The sequence below is a fragment of the Mastomys coucha genome, unplaced genomic scaffold (genome assembly GCF_008632895.1).
Source record: "Mastomys coucha isolate ucsf_1 unplaced genomic scaffold, UCSF_Mcou_1 pScaffold21, whole genome shotgun sequence".
In the NCBI taxonomy this organism is placed as follows: domain Eukaryota; kingdom Metazoa; phylum Chordata; class Mammalia; order Rodentia; family Muridae; genus Mastomys; species Mastomys coucha.
The window spans coordinates 168059791-168080839 of NW_022196904.1; the positions used below are offsets into that span (position 1 = coordinate 168059791).

The following is a 21049-nucleotide window of genomic DNA, read 5'->3' on the forward strand; positions in this document are numbered from 1 at the left end:
CTTCCTTCCTTCCTTCCTTCCTTCCTTCCTTCCTTCCTTCCTTTCTTTCTTTCTTACTTTCTTTCTCTCTTTCTTTCTTTCTCCCTTTCTTCCTTTCCTTTTTTTTGCATTTTGAGGCAGGATCTTAGGTAATCCAGGCTTGCTTGAACTCACTATGCAGCTAAGGATAACACTGAACTCTTGCTCCTCCTGCCTTCTTCTTCCAAATACAGAGATTACAGGGAGATGTGCCACCATACCCAGCTCCACAACCTAGTGTAATTTTTGCCTGATTCTAGAGCTTGCAGCATCCAGCTGATGTTCAACACTGGGTACAATGTAGCTTATAAACTGTACTTCTAGTGACTTAAAGACAAGGCCTGACTAGTTAAAAGCCAGTTGTACTATTTTATGATTGTGGGACATTGTTTTTAGACAGGGCCTTACTGAGACAAGCTGGCCTGGAACTCAGGAGGCCCACCTTCTTCTGCTTACGGTTCCAGGTGTGGGCCCCCATGTCAAGTTTCAGGACTTTTAAACATTCTCATGTGGAAAGAGTGCAGAGGTCAAAACTTAAAACAACTTCCACTGCATTATAGTTACTGCAGGGTACAGCAGGGACTATCCCACTGCATTATAGTTACTGCAGGGTACAGCAGGGACTATCCCACTGCATTATAGTTACTGCAGGGTACAGCAGGGACTATCCCACTGCATTATAGTTACTGCAGGGTACAGCAGGGACTATCCCACTGCATTATAGTTACTGCAGGGTACAGCAGGGACTATCCCACTGCATTATAGTTACTGCAGGGTACAGCAGGGACTATCCAACTGTAAAATCCATGGTCAGTGAAAGATGTCACAGTGAAAGTGTGAGGGCTTCTGTCCTTTCCCAGCCTGGCACGGGGACAGTCACAAGTGTTGTGAGTGTTTCACAGCACCCACCGGTTCACATTGCTTGTTCCTGCAGACACCTATCTAACTCAGACCAAAAGGCTACATCTGCTTTAGTCTCCTAGTTCCAGTGAGGTGGCCTTTCCTAGATTTTATCGAGTGCTGTTGGCTAAGGAAGAGGGCTCTCGTTGCTTTGCTTTCTTTCTTTTGGTATAGTTTTTCATTAAGAAGAAAAAGTAGACCCAGAAATCTCTAACTTTCAGAAATAATGTAAAATTACCATAATCACAACATTTCCTCAGAATAGAATTATGATTATATCCCACTTGTTTTTTGACACAGAGGCTAACTAGGCTAGCCCAAAACTCAAAATCTCCCTGCTTTAACCTTTCAGTGTTAGAGTTATAAGTGTGAGCCATCAAATTTAGGAAGATATCTTTATGGAGTTGTAAAATTTTGTTTGTTTTTAATGTGTAGACTGGAGTTAGAATTCAAATAATGTTGAGAATCCTTCAGAGTTTTCTGTGTAGCCCAGGCTGGTCCACTCAGTAAGTGGTAGCTCAGGCAAGATTCCAATTGAAAAAGCATCTTGTGTCACTGCTCATGACTTGTCTCCAGGTGTAAACAGTGAAGCATCAGCTCAATACCACCTCAAGGCTCTAGTCCGTTAGGACTCAGCTTGCCCTAACAGCAGCACAGCAGCAGAGGCTGGGCCAGGGGGTGCAGGCCTGCAATCTCAGCCTCTTCAAAGTTTGGGGAATGAGGATTCCAAGGCCTGCCTAGTCTGCATAGTGAGTCCAGGCCAGCCTGGCAACTTTGTGAGACTGTCAGAATAAATGCAGAAGGTGGGCTAAGGATATGAATACTTGTCTAGTTGTGTCAAGACCTGGGTTCAATCCCCAGTACTACACCAAAAACCCACCACAAAACAAGAGCGTCTCCAAAATCATAATTAAAGAATTATGTTTCATTTCTGGAAATCGTAAGAACTAATCAGATCCCACCTTGCTGGGGAGGCTCAGAAGTACAGTTTGATGCCCAGGTACAATCCCCAGCCATAGCTTGGCTTCTGATTGCCTAGACACCCAGACACCTGGGCAGAGAGGGTGCCTGTCGTCTGTAAGAACACTAAGTGGCATGAGTGTGCACATGCCGGATATTATTGCTTTAAACATGGGGTAAAAGGAAAGAACTAAATAGACCTCACCCTTTCCACAGAACGGTTTAATGAAATTGACTCCCACACCATAAGGATATACAGCATTTTGGGGCAATTCTTAACCATAAGGACGTCGCTCAGTGAACTGCCATGGCAGACTTGCCTTTGGAGGCTGAGGATGGCTGACTGGAGAGCCAGAGCTAAGGCATTGGGGACTCAGCGCTTTTGCTGTGCTGTTTCTATTTCCACTCACCAGCTCGAAGGGGTCGTGGAACTCCCCCAACAAAGATAGTTTTTCTGGGGTCCAAAGGCTGAGAGCCATCCATTACAAAGTCACTGTCACTTAGGTTCCATGGTCGGATTTGCACCTGAAAAAAAGGCGTTTACTTGGTCCTTACTTCATTTCCATCAACTCCAAACGAGAATAAGATGACTGAAGACACACCCACTGTTTGTGCATTTTTACAACATCCAAGTCCCAAACAAAATCAAGTTAATTACTTAATATGGTCTGCGTGAAGTATCAGCTAGTCTTGGGGAAGCCACACAATGCTCCAGACACATATCATGAACCCTGCACAAACCACCCGTGTCATTAAAGGCAGTCTTCAGCAGATTCTGACGTTTGACTCCAGTTCATCTGAACACATCACAGACTGTTGAGAACCAGTTAGCTTTTTGTAATGAATCCAGCTAAAAGGAACAGAAACATTAGGACGATTTTCTAAGAATTATTTATTTGCCTGGATTTTTAATTCTCATTACCATCCCAAGTTAAAATATTTACCTTTCAAACAATATGACATAACACAGATTAATACTCAAGTTAGCAAACAATTACAGAGATGGCAAACACTGACACCTGGAGAACAGTGTCTAATTTAATTATTAAACTGATTTTTCTACACAAGGTTGGTTAAGTAAAGGCAAATGTGTATGAGCACACATGCAAGAGACAAAGACGAGGACACACACACACATACACACAGAGTGCGAGGAGAAGAGAAGAGTCAGAGACAGGATAGAGAGGGGCAAGAGAGTTGATGTTTGTTGCCGGAGTTGGCATTCTTTCTTTACTGTGTCAGTTATAAGGCAGTAGGTATTGCGGCAAGCACCTTTAACCACTGTGTCATCCCACCAACCCATAAAAGTTTAATGAATATAAAAAGAAACCATTATACCTTATTTTCTTTTCTACATTTCTTAAGAACTTTCTTATTCAAGTGTGAATGTTTGTGTGGTGTAGATGTACATATGCATGAGTATCCATTCCAGATGTTTATGTGTGTGTGCATACATGCATAGGCATCCATTCCAGATGTTTATGTGTGTGTGCATACATGCATAGGCATCCATTCCAGATGTTTATGTGTGTGCATACATGCATAGGCAGGCATGCTAGATGTTTGTATGTCACCTGTGTGTGTGTATGAATGCATAGGCATGCATGCCAGATGAGTGTAAAAGTCAGAGGACAATTTTTGGAGTCGGTCCTCTCCTTCCAGCTTTCTGTGGGTTCCGAAGATCATGATCAAGTCATAAGGCTTGCAGTTTGCATTGTCAGGCAGCAAGCATCTTTACCTACTGACCACTTCACTGCCTGCCCATAGTATGTCTTTATTTGGATTTGGATTATTAATTTTCTGCCCATAGTTTGTACTATTTTATCATACACTAAGAAATGAAGTATCTTACCAGCTTACCCTTAACAAATACTTTTAATTATGACAGGATTATGAAGAGCAGTTTAAAACCAACAAAGCAAAAACAAGGCTACTCTTTCTAACTTAAAAGGTAAGGGTGACATTGTCCCCAGAGGGGTTAGTCGGCAAGTGGGTGACCACTGGGGACCAGCCAGGAGAAGCCACCTGCTGTTTGCCCTTAAGGAATTAATGCCTATCCTCTGTCCCTCTCAGCTTAAGACAGGATATAAAACAGGTGAATTTTTCATATTTTAACACCCACAGAATTCATTTCTGGTCTCAGTGGTTTGGCTCAGCATGCCTGCACTCCTGCCTTGCCAGACTCTGCTTCTGTCTGCCACTAGCTCTTCTAAAACTGGTACTGCTCCTCAGAAACAATCCACAGTCCTTCAAATGGCTAGGGTTACCCTACCCAGCCTAGGCTTTTTTTCCTTTTATTATACTGCTTCTCTTACTAGAAAGCAAAAAAACCACAAAACTTTCAATTCTTCCTTAGAATCTGAAGACATGAACCTGTTAGCCATCCTGCTGGCACTACAGAATGAGGTCCTCCTTTACTGCACAAGAAAACACAGCGCCATTGCAGTAAGATGTGCCTAGCCGGGCTAAATGACGGCTGCCTTGAGATTTCCCACAAAGGTGGTTTCATGCTTTCATGAGGGAGCATCACTATTTTAAATTATAAACACAATAATTTCCTGATATTGGAGAAATAAAGGTTCTAGTGTTACCAGTTAAAGAAAGGGGACGCTCCTCCATCACAGAACCCCTCTTGCAGCCTGACTTCTAATGAAGCCCTTATGGCAGCTTATGGACTCGCATACTGTTAGCTGATTTTGGTCATGGTCACTATCCCCCCAACCCTCTTGGTGCTTCAGTTGCAGCCTAAATGTATTGCTCAGGGTGGTCTCAAAAAGTCCTGGCTCAAACATCCCCCAGCCTCAATTTCCCATCTAGCTAAGACTATCATTGTGCACTTCTGAATCCAACTGGTAACACATCAGTTTGTTTCAAAAATGAAAATAAGTCCCATGACGTTTCCATAGAGATCTATTTGGTTTCATCTCATGAACATTACAGGAAGAACAGTACACCTTCTGTAATAGCTGTATGGTTTGGCTGGTCAAAGCAATACTGCACAAGCCCACATTCCTGATGACAGCCTTTGTCACCGATGGTCTTCCTTCTACCACCACTTGCCCTCTTCTTCTTCATCTCATCACAACTCCATTCCTTTGCTCTATTCTTGGCTTTACAGCTTAGGTAAAAACACAGGAAGAAGGCTTAGGACATGGTTCTGATCAACCCTATTCACGAAACCCGCACTTCCCAGCTGCTGCCAGGAAAACAGCTGCTCAGAGCTGGCGCCCTGCAGAACTGAAGAAAAGCTGACATAAGCCAGCATCCGCACACTCTTTGCATTAGCAGAGTGATGTGGCAGTGGACTGAGACTTTCCTCTCACAATGGCTGCTCGCTCTGAAACACAAGCTACTTCCACACAACTCCCGGATGACAGCAGTGCTCAATAAGCATTTACAAAAGAAAAATACAAAGCTTGTTTTCCTTTAGCTTCGTTTTTTGAATTATGCATTCCTATGAAGGCTTTCTGGGGGACCATGAAATCTATGTTTGGCTGAACTATGTGTCTTCTAAATTCTTATTGTCGGAATCAGTAATCTGTTTTACACAAAGCTTGCTAGTATAAACATTTACTTATGCCACAGAGAAACTGTGAAGGAATGCAACATTAATAAAACCTACAGTTATTGGTAAAAGTGTGAATCCCCTTCTGAGGTCTCCCAGTGTGTCTTCTACAGAATGTATGTCCTTGGGGTTGCTATTCTGGAAAAGCTGTAGACTATCTTTTTGGAGTTTCAGGGCATTCATTGATGTACTTAGTCAAAAACTCTAAGGAAGTCTACAGGCAAGAAATCTGTTCAACATTGCTAAACGCAGCATATGCCAAGTTATTTCTATGCAATTTTTAAACATAACATAAACATAATGTTCAAATTTGGGCATCTCTGTCCTATACCAAAGTACACTATTGAGTGATGAACTGTTATTGTTTTGAAAAGGATACTTCTACAGAAATTAACTTTAAGTAGTTAAGAGTAAATTTAATAGTAGTAAATTAGTTAATATGTTTAATTTTAGACAGCTGTCCAAAGAATTGAAGTTCTCAACTAACCTTCATTAAATATATGTTACCAAATCAGTTTGGTTATATTTACCATTAATTAAGAATAAAATACAAAGTATGGATCTAAATTAAAAACTAAAACTTTGTTTACTTAAAACTAAAGGTGTTTAATAGAATTAAGAGCAAGCCAACTAATAAGAAAAACATTAAGGAATGTAACATAGTTCACTTGTTTAGGCTGAAAGCATATAAAAATCACTAGCTAAAAAGAGTTCAATGAAAATTAACAAAACTTCCAAATTAAAATGTAAATGTACATTTTTGTTCTATCTTTAATCACAGAATAAAAGAAAACACAATGGCCTTGCACACTGGCACATGCCTTTAATCCCAGCACTTGGGAGGAAGAGGCAGGCAAAGCTCTGAAGTTTGGGCCTGGTGGTCTACATAGAGTTCCAGGCCAGCCAGGGTTGCATAGAGAGACCCTGTCTTGAGAAAAGAAAGAAGAGAGAGAGAGAGAGAGAGAGAGAGAGAGAAAGAGAGAGAGAGAGAGAGAGAGAAAAGGGAAGGAAAAACAGAAAAGGGCTTCAAGTTTTTTGTTTGGGGAGTGTGTGTGTGTGTGTGTGTGTGTGTGTGTGTGTGTGTGTGTGTGTGTGTTTTAAAACATCATTTAGCCTCTCTACAATTCTAGAATTCTCTATTTAGACTCAAATTAGCATTTTGATACCCACAGATCACTAATTGTGGGCACTCATTTGGAACACCTTGCTTTGTACTCCATCCCCCTGGTTACCACTGGAGGCTACAAATGCCCAGCACACAAATATTCTACCACAAGGACTTTTTGTCCCATCTGTTTCCCCAAAGGAACTCAAAAGTCAATTCCACAGTCAGCTCAGGTAGAGCAGATACTCCGTCCACAGCCATCTGGCTATTGGTTCTCTCCTACAAAGCTCAGAGCTGAGACACTGTCAACTCTAACCCCCTTTGTGTTTCCTGGGCTTTTTCCCCCACACCTTTCAAGTTCCTACTCTTCAAGAAAGGACTATTTTTCTCCCCCGTAAGTCTACAATCTTTTCATTTTACATGAAACAGAACAACAATAGTGCAGAACCATCAGGAATGCTCTCCCCAGCAAGTGGCAGCATCCCAACTCATCGTCTGAGCCAGGATGAGTCAGCTGAACCAAGTCCCCTGACATATAGCTGCAACGGGTCAGTCGAAGTGATGGACTCCGACCCATGTCAGCTGTCAGCAATTCTATTTTAAGTACCACAGCCCTCACCAAATCACTAAAGTGTGACAGCAGAGACAGAAAGAGCCAGCGGAAGCAGAAAGAGTTTATAGTTTGTAAAGTATCTTTGCCTCTCTTATGGTATAAGGGCTCTTTCTATTATTAAACACAGAAACTAACACCAATAGCAGCAGTATTTGGGGATTAAACCTTTCAAAGCACATACATATTTGGTATTTCATTTTGAGCTAATTTTCATTTCTCAGATAGTAATAAACAAATCAGCTAATTTCCAGTAGATATCATCTATTATTCTCAAGTGTTTTTCTCTACCAGGCGACAACCCAGGTAACTCTTCAGAAGTAGAAAGAACAGAACCTGGTATCTGATCAGTCAGTCCTTGGCTTTGGTAAGAGTTCTGTATCCTACATGGCTCTGGGGCTGCAGGCCCAAAGGTGTGACTTTAACCCAGCTGTTCTCAACTTGTGGGCCACAACCCCTTTAGGGAAAGAATGACTCTTTCACAGGGGTCTCCTAAGACCTTCAGAAAACATAGATATTTACATTATAATTCATAACATTAGCAAGATCACAGTTATGAGGTAGCAAGCATGAGGAGGTGTATTAAAGGGTCACAGCACTAGGAAGGCTGAGAACCATTGGACTAACTGATCCTCAGACAAAAAAGGCCCCAGGGAACTTCATCAAAAGAGCCAAAATTCTTTCTAGACAGGTAGCAATAAATAATACTGGGAAATTCTGTCTTGTGCTTCCAGAATGCTCCAGGTGTCCCAGCAAGCTTAGTCCAGGTACAGTAAAGTAAGCCCTGAAATGTGTGCTAAGCTGTAGTGCCTACTCCATGCAAGGCTTCACAGACCCCAGAGGCCGTCAATTACTAATGAAGAGCATGGCATTTTGTGTTCTCTTTCATTGTGCTTAGCAAAAAAAAAAAAAAAAAAAAAAAAAAAAAAAAAAAAGAAAAAGAAAAAAAGAAAAAAGAAAAAAAGAGAATGAACAAATGATACTACAAAAAAGGTTATGTAATGTACACCATGGATTACTCTTGAGTTAGTAAAGCCATTATTAGTGAAATGCTACAGTCAAAAGACGCAAGCATATACTTTTCCTGACCGAGTCCTAACATCTGCACATTCTTCTCCATCCATGACTCCCAATGGACAAAAACTTCCTACGACATCTCTCTTGGAGTACCTGTGGCTCTTAGATCACTTTCCTGTCACACACCTAGTTCCCACTGTCACAGCCAGTCCTTTGAGGCTGAGCTCACCTGTGTGTGGCTCAAACTGCCTAGTAAGGTGTCCAGCCTTAATGAACTCTATGTGCAGATTTGAGGAATAATGGGTACTCTTTTCTCTGCACCCCCTTTTTGAGAGAATCTCACTGTGCAGCCCACTCTGTCCTCAACCTCGAGACCTTCTTGGTCTGGCCTCCCAAGTACTGGGATTGCAGGCAGGCCCCACCACACCAGCTTGGCGACTGCTCTTCCATAGCTCCTAAAACATGCTGCTCATTCAACTTCTTGGGGTCTGGGGGTTCAATGTTGGTTACCAGTGGGTACTGTAGGGCATGGACTTACTCTCAGTGTCCGCTTTTGATGTCACTAAATCATAGGTTAATCATGTAATCAGAATGATTTTGTGCTCATCATCACCAAATGTCACTTAGAAAACACAACAGCTAATTGGGTTTTGAAACTGCTAGCACTTTTCACACCCAAGTGCATGTCTGAGCTATACATTTTCTTTTCTTTTGTTCCCCAAGATGGCTCAAACTTTGTTATGGATTCATTTTTTTGGGGTTAAGATGATGAAACCCTTTGAAAAATATTCACCTATTTAATATCTATGAGTGTTTTCTTACATGTATATGCACATAGGTGTGCACATAGGTGGTGCAGAGGGCAGAAGAAGGCATTGGGTGCCCCAAAACTGAAGTTACAGATGGTTGTGAGTTACCATGTTGGTGCTAAGAATTGAACCCTTATCCTCTGCAAGAGCAGCCAGTCCTCTTAACTACTGAGCCATCTCTCCAGACCCTAGGTGACTTTTTAAAAGCATATGAATTCCTTGTAAACTAATACTCACTAAGACAAAGTAAGAGAAAATACATCCTATATATTTTCTATAGTCACACTTAACCTTACTATAATTATATATAATAAAAATGACTTAAACCTGTGAAACCAATAATCTAACAACCATGAAAATTAAATCATTTCAAGACTGAAATCCAGACTTATCTGACTCCACATTAACTATATTGCAAACCTGTGAGGTTTCTGTCCTCTAGGCCACTGGCTGGAGCCATAACTTCCTGGTGGGCTGAAACTCTCTTCTCTCCAAACTCAATTCTGCCTATCCTCTATATATCAGAAATGACCAGTAGTGGCTGAAGGTTCAGTAGTAGAGGACTTGCCTAGGATGACCATGTACGTGCTAGCACCACCAGAAAGAAAAAGAGAAATGACTAATAGATTATTCCTTGATCTACTGACAAAACAGTTTCTTTCTTTCTCTCTCTCTCTCTCTCTCTCTCTCTCTCTCTCTCTCTCTCTCTCTCTCTCTGTTTCTCTCTCTCTCCCTCTGCCCCTCACCCCCAATTTAGCAATGGAACTAGCTCTGTTATTTGGCTATTTTAAATTCCAGATTTGTGCCTCAAACAATTTTGTACCCAAGCAAAACAATTAGGTCCAATGTTTCCATACATGTGTATTTACAGCTCCATGGTACGAAGAAGGGATGGTTGTTAACAGTTTAGAGGAATTCACACATAAACATCTGGGCTAAGGGTCTGGAGGAGCAATGGTTCAGTGGTTAAGAGCATTTACTGCACTGGCAAGTTTGGCTGAGCAACTGCCTACAGCACCAGGGGATATGATGCCCTCTTTTGACCTTAACAGGGCACTACACTTACGTGCATAAACCCACTTACAGATAGCATACATACACATAGATAAAAACAAAAAATAAAATAAAATAAAACCCCATCAGGTTCCTGAGGTTTTCCTGGGAGGAAGCCTATTGCTCGATAGGGTTTCAGAGCACTAACTTCACAGGGATTGTACAAGTACCATGTCCAAAGCAGGGCTACAATGCAGGGTCAGAGCACTAACTTCACAGGGATCTTACAAGTGCCATGTCCAAAGCAGGGCTATACAATGCAGGGTCAGAGAATACTATCCAATTTTTTGTATAAGATGCTTTTTATAGCCTGAATAAAATCAATGTTTCTCAAATATTTTGTGGATATAGAATTGCCACTTTACCTTCATGGAATAGGCATAGAGCATCTCTAAGAAGCTCTGGATCCACTTGCAAGTTCATTGACTAAGAGCAAAAAAGGAGGGTCCATATTCTCATTTCAGACAAGGAATTCCTTCTCTGGAGAAACTCTTGGAAGATGATGCCCAAATAATGATCAAAATTAAGAGTTCAAAGAACAAATAAGGAAATTGAGGTAAAAACTTTTAATGATTTCCTAGGTGGCACATGACAATATGACTTAGCCAAGGATTCTAAGATGGATTAACAAACCCAGATTTAACTGAGCCAAAACTAAAATTGGGGCTCAGCTGCAGGCAGTCATGGAGGATGACATGGTCTTGGATATGCCAGGAGCAGGAAGATGAGGCAGTCAATCCAAGTGCTCTACAACAGCTTTTACTTATTTTTCCCAGTTTAATTTTTTGGAAAGATTTTGCTTGTTCATATGTTTGTTTTGATAGCTGCTATAGTAGGTATAGTTTTTTATAGACAGTAAAATAATCAGTGAGAAGTTCATAGCATTTGAGAAAATGTTTGAAATAAGGGGTAGGAATCTGACCTTAAGACAGAAACAGAAATATTTCAGATTGATTAAAATATGAGGGTATAGGGAGGGAGATGGCTCAGTCATTAAAGGACTTGCTGTACAGTCAAAAGGGGTGGAGTTCGGGTTGCTAGAATCCAGGAGGTCATGCCAGTTTGCCTATAATCCCAGCCTCAGAAAGTGGAGACAGAGGAGCCCTGAGTAAGCTGGCTAGCAAGACCGGCCTTGTTGTTGAGCACCGGATCTGACTGAGACATTCTGCTTCTAAGATTAAGTTGGAGAGAGATGAAGAAAGATTTTCAATCTTTATCTTATGCCTCCTTATGTACATATTTGCAAACACAAACATATCAAAACATTCTACATGCATGCGTGCACTCCACACATACACATAAAAGAAAAAGGAAGGTAAATAAATAAATATGAAGGTCAGAAAAAAAGCAAAAAGGTTGGGATGGAAATTGAAGCTAGACTGGAAAGCTCTCAACTCTTAGGCAAAAAAATCTGGACTGTTTCTATAACTAAGGAAGAACAGCTAACCGTCCACTGACAGACACATAAGGAGGTCAAGAGGAACCAGAACGACAGACTCGACAGAATTAAGAACTGAAACAAGGGGCCAGTCAGATGGCTCCTCAGGTAGACACTAACTCCCAGCTCTTGATGATCAGAGTTCCACTCCCAGGGCTGGCATGGTGGAAGGAGAGAGCTAACCATACAGAGCTGTCCTCTGACTCACATGTGCCCCACACATATACACATGCCCACATAAAATAAATCAATTAAAACATAATTTAAAAAAGGAACTGAGACAGTAAGCAGCATCTAACCCAAGAATCTCTGTCTCTATCGTTCTCTCCGTTGAATTTTGTTTTCCAATGTGTAAGTGAATGGCCATGTTACCTGAGAAATAGTCCAAAGAACTAACTTACCTAAGCACATGTCAGCTTGGTAATACAGTTTAAACTCTTTTCAAGGTGTTTCCTGTCTCATAACTCTAGCCAGTCTACTCTAGAAGCAAGAATCGTTGTCAGGCGTGGCGTGCATGTCTTTTGTCCCAGCACTTGGGAGGCAGAGGCAGGCAGACCTTTGAGTCTGGTATCAGGTTGATCGACAGAGTTCCATGGTAAGACCCCAGTCTCATAACAAAACAGAACAAGACTCATTCTCATCTCCCTGCCTTCCTGTCTTCTGTCTGTCTTCTTTCATCTATCTCTGTGGGCTCATCCACGACACACACTCTATAGTTTGTTGTTTAGAACCTTCAGGTTCAGTCTATTCATATTTTGTCACCTTCTTGGGAGAGACTGCTGTTCGTGGCATCCCCCTGCCTCACTGGAAGCACAGACATTACTGTCATGTGGGGTGCCTGGGACTGATGAACTGTGGAACTCCTCTTTCTGTAGGAAGGAAGGAAGGAAGGAAGGAAGGAAGGAAGGAAGGAAGGAAGGAAGGAAGGAAGGAGTTACTGATCTTGAACCCACAGCACTCCGGCTCTTGCCCGTCTCTCCTTCTTTCCTTTGGGAATAAAGAGTCACAATAATCAGGCAACCAACACACTTCTTTCTGCCACCTTTCAGGCCCAAAGCTATACATAAGACACTAAACAAAGGCACCTATCTCATATACCCTAAACCCATCAGTTTGGGATTCAGTTGACTTAAAACAAGCATCATACTGGACAAGACAGTTTGGAGCAGACTTTACTGTCGGGCTCTGTGCTGGGAAAACAATCTAAATAACTTAATTCAGTAAACAGGAAGTGGGGTTTGATTTGAGAAGGAGAAAGGGTAGGAAAATCTTTAAGGTAACTTTGGAACCTGATATACATCCATCCATTTTTTGATTCTGATAGTCAGAAAGATTTAAACATCACAGTCAGTGCACTAGCATCTGAAGGATAGAACATGAAAGCTAGTCAGCCTAAGACACGGAGCGTAGGAATGAGGAACCATAGCTGAGAAAGCCTGCCGAATGAGCGCCCATTGGTCCTCCACTGAGTCTGGAAGGCTAATTTCAGCTGTCGCTCTCTTTGGGGCATCCATCCACATGAGCTGGGGTGTATATGCGCCACTAGTGAGGTGTGTCTAAATGAAGCTGGGAGTACTGAATGGAAAGCTAACTCCCAGAAAGAAGTTACAAAGCTGGAGACAAAAGCTCTGCAGTCTACCATGGAATGTATTTCATTCAAAGTAGAGAAACCACCAGGGAGGGGTTTTCTTTCTATGTTTTATCCCAACTATTAATGCTGGAAATCCTGAGTATGGCTGGATCAAACAAACATGTTTTTGATAGTTACCATCAGAACTCATCTGCAGAACAACTCCTTCTCTAGCTCAGATGCAGTAAACTGTGGTCAGGTAGAAATGTAAGCTAGCTTCTCATAAACATTTCCAGTAGAGAAGATTATACTAATCATTTTCAAAGTCCATAAAGTCTGGAGTAACGCACATATTTAGAGTGCGAACACTAAGAAGCAGTGGCATTATCTCCATACCACATATCTTTGCAACGATCAATTTGCTCCCCTCTCAAGATACTTCCTGTCCAGGCGCGGGCGGGCCTGCCCTACCAGACACCTTCTCCTCCCCTGGCCTATGGAGCTTCTGAGCCCCGAGCTCATCTCGTCTCTGCTCAGCCCTACAGTCCTCTAGTGTGGGCATGATGACACCACCATGTACCTCTATCCCTTTGCCTTTTTTACATATGAAATGTGTTGCATCCTCTCTGACAGTGCATGGCTTCTTCTACCATAACCTTCCTAGTTCACTCTCACTGTCTTCTCACTGAATGCCCGGGGCATCTCTGCACATTGACTGTTAAAGACAGCTCACTGCTATATTTGGTAGGAAGTTTCTAATCTCACGCAACTCTAAAGGGACTTGAGTAGTTTTAGGTTTAATTGTTATTCAGATGATGTATAATATGCTCCTTCTCTCAGTAAGTCTTCATGTCTCCCACATCATGTACACGCCTTTTAAATAAAGCTCAAGGTTAACACCATGTATAATATGCTCCCTACTTTCCCCCTCACTACTGTCTCCCCACCTGAACAGTCACAGCATTCAACAATGTCATTACTGTTTTCAAATTTGACAATGGACCCAGAACTTAACAATTACAATGACACTTTTATAATGTCTCAAATCCTTATTTCTTTCTGTATTAACTTTTCTCAATAATCCCATTCTGTAGTAATTCCCCCTTCTACTTATATACTAACTCTCCTCTTTACGGGTAGCCAAATCCCAGTTAGAAGCCCTGTTCTTCCCTGATGGTATGGCCACATGGCTGAGCTCTAACTGTCTGTCCTGAACCACATCACTACGACTGACTGATAGCACCAGAGAGTTCTGTTTGTATAAGTACCTGCTCTCTACTGAGTGCTTCTACATTCATTTTTCTCTCAAAACAAAACAAAACAAAACAAAACAAAAAACCCAAAAAACTAAAAAACAAAAAAACCCAACAAAGAATGACTTATTTTTCCTATTTTCAAGTTTAGGAGATAACAGGATGGCTTACTCAGAACCAAGCATATATTTAAATACTAAATAATGAAGTCAAGACTCAAGCTCCGATATTGAACCCAAGTCTTCAGACACATGAGAATATACTTAGCCAAACAAGTGAGCCCCAGTATCTCTGATGAAAGCATGCAGTGGCTGCTCTAGGCCCTAGATAGAGCTTTAGCCCCTTGCCCATTCATTCCACATCACTATTTTTACTGTTTCCCACCCTAAGGACTGAACCATTACACACAAACTCATCCCACCCTGCCCCTGCCAACTTCCCATGGATTCCTACCACTGCCAAGTTAACTACATTTCTTTCTTCTGCTTTGAACACAGTCTTGACCCTTCTCTACTCACTATAACAGCTCAGAAGTCACAGGCTCTTAGCCACAAACTCTGGATGAGCACACATTTTTTTTACAGTGTCAGCGCTATGCTCTCTGTCCCGCCCTTCTCCTGCTCTGCTGAAACTGTCCGTTTAGAGTGTGACTTGCTGACCCACTCATCAGGTAGCTGTGGATACAACCCAACATAAAGCATACATTCAAGGACATTAAAAAAAATAAATTCCTCCTGTCCTTGACTTGAAATAATGACAGAAAAGAGCTGCCAGAAACACTAAAAGCACTGGTCACCTCAATTCAGTGTCTCTAAAGAGCAGCTAGCTCACCAAGCTTTAAGGGGGTGTCAAGGACCCATTTATTTACCTGTGGTCTCAAAAGTGAAACATGAAATTTGAGTATTTTTTTTACCTAACTTCTTATCACCAGCAACAGTCTTAGCTCTACATGGCAAGGTCAACCCAGGTACTAGGCTCCTAATTACTGCATTTCCATGATAAGGAGAAGGAACAGCTAGTCAACTGCATACACACACTGGGAAAGCAGCAGCTGGCTACATATCACTTACCGGCTTATCCTTGATGGTGGGGCTGGACACACACAGGTACAGTTTCCCATCCTCTTCTAGGCAGGCATCTATCAACGCTTGCACTGAGCTCTCCTCCTGGAACAGCAGGAAAGCATAGCCTTGGGGAGAAAGAAGCAAAAGGGTGGGGAGAAATCAGTACTTCATCATCAAAGCTGTAGTGAAAATCTTCTCTGTAGCAGGTGTGGGGCTCACAAATGTACTCTCAGTGCTCAGGAGGCTGAGGCAGGAGGGTTGCCATGTGTGCTAACCTGAGCTACATGGGGAGTTAGACTAGTCTGGACTACAAATCAAGAAGCCTATTGCTTCATTGTCAGTAAGTTCTTACTAATCCCTGGATAGTCAAGTAGGGCAAAGGGACCTGAGACCCTGTTGTGCTAGGCACTGTACTTGGTGCATACAGAGAATTACCTTGCTTAATTAAATCACATGCTACTGTGATAGCTGGGTGCTCTAATATCACTTTGTTTAATTTTCAGAACCACTCAAGAGAGCAAGTTCAGACACTTCTGTGTAATTTCCACAAAATAGGTCTCAGCGTTAAGGTAGACTCTGAATGGTGCAAACTACAAATAGTATCCAGGAAAAAAGCATCATTTCCATCCAGCATGCAATGGTCCTGATTCGTGCATAGCGGGGAAAGTCCTAAAATACTGTACTAAGTGAAAGGAACCAGACAGAAAACACCATGTCCAGAAAAGGCAAATCATGACCAAACACAGATTAATGGCTACCTATAACTAGAGGAGGTTGAGGTGGTAGGAATTGATCCTGGTGACTGATGGTTGTACAAGCCTGTGAACATATGGAGAACTACTGAAGAACACATGTTAACTTGTACTGTATCCTGTGTGACTTACACTTCCCCAAAGCTGCGTTTTAAACAGCCCAACAGGCTGGTGTGTACTTGCACATTACAGGCGCTGTTTCCCCAAAGAATAGTCTCTTGAGAGAATCTACAAAGTATAAATGTATTTTTTTCTCTTAAAGCTTTTAAAGATATATTTTATTATTATTCATTCTTTGTAAACTCCATACTAGTATACAAGATTTTAATTGTATCTACCTCCCTCTCCTCCTCCAACTCCCTCTGGACCCTTCCCAACAAGTCCCCACCTAGCTTATTCTTTCTCTCCCGCTTCTTTCTTCTTCTTCTTTCTCCTCCTCCTTCCTGTTTCCTTCTTTTCTCCTGCTCCTTCTTTTCTCTTCTCCTTCTCCACTCTCACCCCTTCTTCCTCCTCCTCTTCTTTTTTAACAACCTACTGAGTCCAATTAGGCATGCCCACATGTGTGCAGGTGTGAGGCCATCCACTGAAGCATCAGCAAACTACCAGTTGCTACACTCCCAAAGAAAACTTATTTGCCACTACCAGTATCCATCAACTGCCAACAGCTCCTGAGCTCTCAGCTGAGGTGGGCTGGAATTTTGACAGGCTTGGTCCTATGCAGGCAACCAAAGCTGTGGTGAGTTTGTGAGTGCAATGATCATGTCATATCCCAAAGACAGCAGTCATAGCCCTCTTCTCCATCTTCTGGCTTTAATATTCTTTCAGCCTTGTCTTCCTGGATAGATGTTCTCTGAGCCCTTGGGTAGGTGGGGATGGGAGAGGATTTTGATGTCCCATCTACAGGCAATGCTGACAGCCATTTACTATCTTCACTTTGACCAGAAAACATCAATATTAACTGAAGGATTTCCAGTGGAAATAGCCAGTGGCGGGAGGTTGTTTTGTTTTAGTTTTTAAGTGTGTGTATGTGTGTGTGTGTGATATTTTCTTGTTGAGATGGTCTGGCTATACCAGGCTGGCCTAGAACTGGTTGTGTAACCCTAGCTAGCCTCAAACTTGACATCTTCCTGTTTCAGCTTCTGAGAGCTGGCCTGACAAGCATGGACCTTGACATCTTGTTTACACTGACATGGAATAGTTACATAAACTGTGGTGCCACATGATGATAAGCTGATAGATAAGCACAATGTAGTGATTCAATTCTGAAACTTAGTGCCTCTCTCTTCCTAAACATTTTTTATTGCATTGTGTTAGGAGATCCAAACACTTCTTTTTCAGTTCCTTTTTTTTTTTTTTTTTTTTTTTTTTTTTTTTAAGGAGAACTATCCTTATGATTATCATGTCTATTGGCCATGGGAATGACAAATAATTCTGGATTAGGAGTCAGGAGGCCAGGATGGGTGTACATCTTTCACTAACTTAACCTTTACTAACTGGATAATAATGGCTGCTAATAGCACTGATGTAAAGGCCTTTTGCTTATGCGCTCAGTCCATCTTCCTGGCCTACAAAGTAGGTACTATTTTAAATTCTTTTTCATAGTTCAGGGAACTATATGGAGTGATTAAGTGGCTGGTTTGAGGTCATAAGTGGTGGAAACATGAACTCTGATAGTAAACATTTGAATCTCATCAGGTCTTTTTTCTGTAAAATGGAGAATACATTTGCCCTTTATCTTACAGCAATATTAACCTGTTGGATAATATATGTAAAAATGCTTTGTAAATGGGACTATCACACTATCACACAAATGTTGACTTTCTGTTTCATGCATTTTTTATTTTACCTTTTATTATTCTTTAATTTTTTTTTTTTTAAACTTCAGTCATTATCCCCCTCCTGGTCTGCCCTCTGTCTGTTCCTCGTGGATTGGTAGAATTAACAAAGTAAAAATGGCCATCCTACCAAAAGCAATCTATAGATTCAAGGCAATCCCCATCAAAATTCCAACACAATTCTTCAAAGACATGGAAAGAGCAATTCCAAAATTCATCTGGAAAAACAAAAAATCCAGAATAGTGAAAACAATTCTTAACAATAAAAGAGCAGAGCTGGGAGGTTGTGAAGACCACCGTGGTTCTTGCAGCGTTCGACATTTAGCAGCACCTCCCTCCCTGAACTCAGCATGGAGGAAAAGTCAGAAGACTGTAAGGTTCCAGGAGATCTGTTCAATGGTCTGAAAGTCACAGATTCCCAAGGAGGAGAGTCTGCCAGCCCCGTGGTTTCTGATTCCAAGGACCAGCATTCCCAGAGCAAGCTACTGAAGTACGCTGAGGCCCATCCACAGGACCATGGAAAAGAGGAGCATTTGCATGACTGCAGTACCTCACTTGAGGAGGAACAGGCAGAGGCACACACGGTGGGGAACAAAGCCAGTGATGATTCTAGTTCAGAACTGGATGAAGAATACCTAATTGAACTAGAAACAAACATGCCAGAAGAAAAACAGAAAAGAAGAGAGGAGAGCGCTAAACTAAAGGAGGATGGGAATGAGCAGTTTAAGAGGGGAGAGTATGTGGAAGCTAAGAGTTCTTACAGTCAAGCCCTTCAGATGTGCCCAGCCTGTTTACAGAAAGATCAATCTGTTCTGTTTTCAAGTAGAGCTGCTGCAAGAATGAAACAGAACAAGAAGGAGACGCCATCACTGACTGCAGCAAAGCAATTCAGTAAAACCCCACCTACATCCATGCAATACTGAGGAGAGAGCTGAGTTATATGAGAAAACAGACAAACTAGATGAAGCACTGGAAGATTATAAATCAATATTAGAAAAAGATCCATCATATCAAGCAAGAGAAGCTTGTATGAGATTACCTAAGCAAATTGAAGAACATAATGAAAGGTTAAAGGAAGAGATGTTAGGTAAACTAAAAGACCTTGGCAACTTGGTTCTGCGACCTTTTGGGCTCTCCACAGAAAATTTCTAGATCAAGCAGGATTCTTCTACTGGCTCCTACTCCATCAATTTTGTTCAAAATCGAAATAATAATAATAATAGATAACAGAAATATCAATATTCTTTTTTTTAAAGCACAGAACTATGGGAATATATTTTTTTATTTCATTTTTTTTTATGTGTATGAGCACACTGTAGCTGTACAGATGACTGTGAGCCATCATGTGTGTGGCTGCTGTTGATCTCAGGACCTCTGCCGCCCCGCTTGCTCCTTCCCCGCTCACTCTGGCCCTGCTCGCTCCGGTGTAATTTTCTGCAACTGTCTTCAGACGCACCAGAAGAGGGCGTCTGATCTCATTCTGGGTGGTTGTGAGCCACCATGTGGTTGCTGGGATCCGAACTCAGGACCTTCGGAAGAGCAGTCAGTGCTCTTACCCACTGAGCCATCTCACTAGCCCATAGCAATATTCTTAAAGGCTGACTGGGAGGCCATGAAATGTTCACAAGGAGCACAGCTCTGCAGGTGTTTAATGTTTAAAAGCACCTTATCTAAGAAAGGCTATGTAGTAGAACTAGAGCAGCTGCCTTGCTCTTGTTTTATGATCAGGGTGGAATGTGCCTCCTGATGTATGGGCCTCATTACTTTCCATTTTAAGGTGGTGTCTGTGCAGCTGTATCCCTGGTTCTGGCTGTTTTCTGTCTGGTGTAGAAGCCTGCTTGTCAAAGCTGACCTCTTAGAGCTGTACGAAGGTGCTAGCCACCAAAAACCTCCTGTAACCATGCAAGCCTGTCAGTTGAGTGATGACCATACATACAGACAGGGTCCCCTCCTGCTGTCCCTCCCTTCTCACACTCACTCAGACCCTGCAGTGCAGGGTCTTCAGCATTCTTGAGTTCCTCTGTGTTAATAAAAACATCCTGTGACAAAAAAAAAAAAAAAAAAAAAAAAAAAAAAAAAAAAAAAAAAAAGAACTTATGGGGGAATCACCATCCATGACTTCAAGCTTTACTAAAGAGCAATAGTGATAAAAACTGCATGGTATTGGTACAGAGACAGACAGGTTGATCAATGGAATAGAGTTGAAGACCCAGAAATAAAACCACACACCAATGGACACTTGATCTTTGACAAAGAAGCCAAAAATATACACTGGAAAAAAGAAAGCATCTTCAATAAATGGTGCTGGTCTAACTGGTAGTCTGTATGTAGAAAAATGAAAATAGATCTATGTTTGTTGCAAAAAGCTCAAGTCCAAGTGGATCAAGGACCTCAACATAAATCAGATTCACTGAATCTATTAGAAGAGAAAGTAGGAAAGAGCCTTAAACTCATTGGCAGGGAGGAAATTTCCTAAACAGAACTCCAATGGCTCAGGCTCTGAGGTCAAGAATTAATAAATGGGACCTCATGAAACTGAAAAGCTTCTGTAAGGCAAAAGGCATAGTCAATAAGACAAACTGGCAACCTACAGATTGGGAAAAAAAAATCTTTACTAACCCCACATCTGACAGAGGGCTAATATAAAAAATATATAAAGAACTCAAGAAGCTAACCACCAAGAAACCAAACAACCCAATAAAAAAATGGGGTATAGAACTAAACTGAGAATTCACAACACAGAAATCTCAAATGGCTGAGAAGCACTTAAAAAAATGTTCATTCATTTTTTTATGATTCTGAATTACATAATGGGTATGCATGTATGCATCTGAGTAATGCACATGAGTCGGGGTGCCTGAGGAGGCCAGCAGTGTTGGATTCCCTGAAGTGAGAGTTACAGGTGGTTGTTGAGTCTCCTAATGTGGGTTCTGGGAATCGAACTTGGGTCCTCTGGAAGAATAGCAAGTACTCTTAGCCATTGAGCCTCCTCTCCAGCCCCAATTTCAATTTATGATGTATATAAAATTAACATTTGTTGGGAACCATGAGAGCCCTGAGATAAATATCCTGCCCCAGCTAATTGAGAACCCGGAGATTA

General features: G+C 41.7%; 1 protein-coding gene and 1 pseudogene across 11 annotated transcripts in view; one reads left to right on the plus strand and one right to left on the minus strand.

Annotated features, from left to right (window-relative positions):
* Positions 1-21049, minus strand: part of Cpeb3 (cytoplasmic polyadenylation element binding protein 3) — a 185504-nt gene that overhangs the window by 29177 nt on the left and 135278 nt on the right. For all 11 annotated transcript variants that reach the window (XM_031390188.1, XM_031390186.1, XM_031390187.1 and 8 more), the window contains 2 exons: positions 15369-15487; positions 2289-2403 (listed from right to left, as the gene is read on the minus strand). In XM_031390188.1, coding sequence (XP_031246048.1) covers positions 2289-2403; positions 15369-15487 — 234 coding nt within the window. The remainder of the gene's footprint in view (positions 1-2288; positions 2404-15368; positions 15488-21049) is intronic.
* On the plus strand, positions 18300-19176 carry LOC116104108 (annotated as a pseudogene).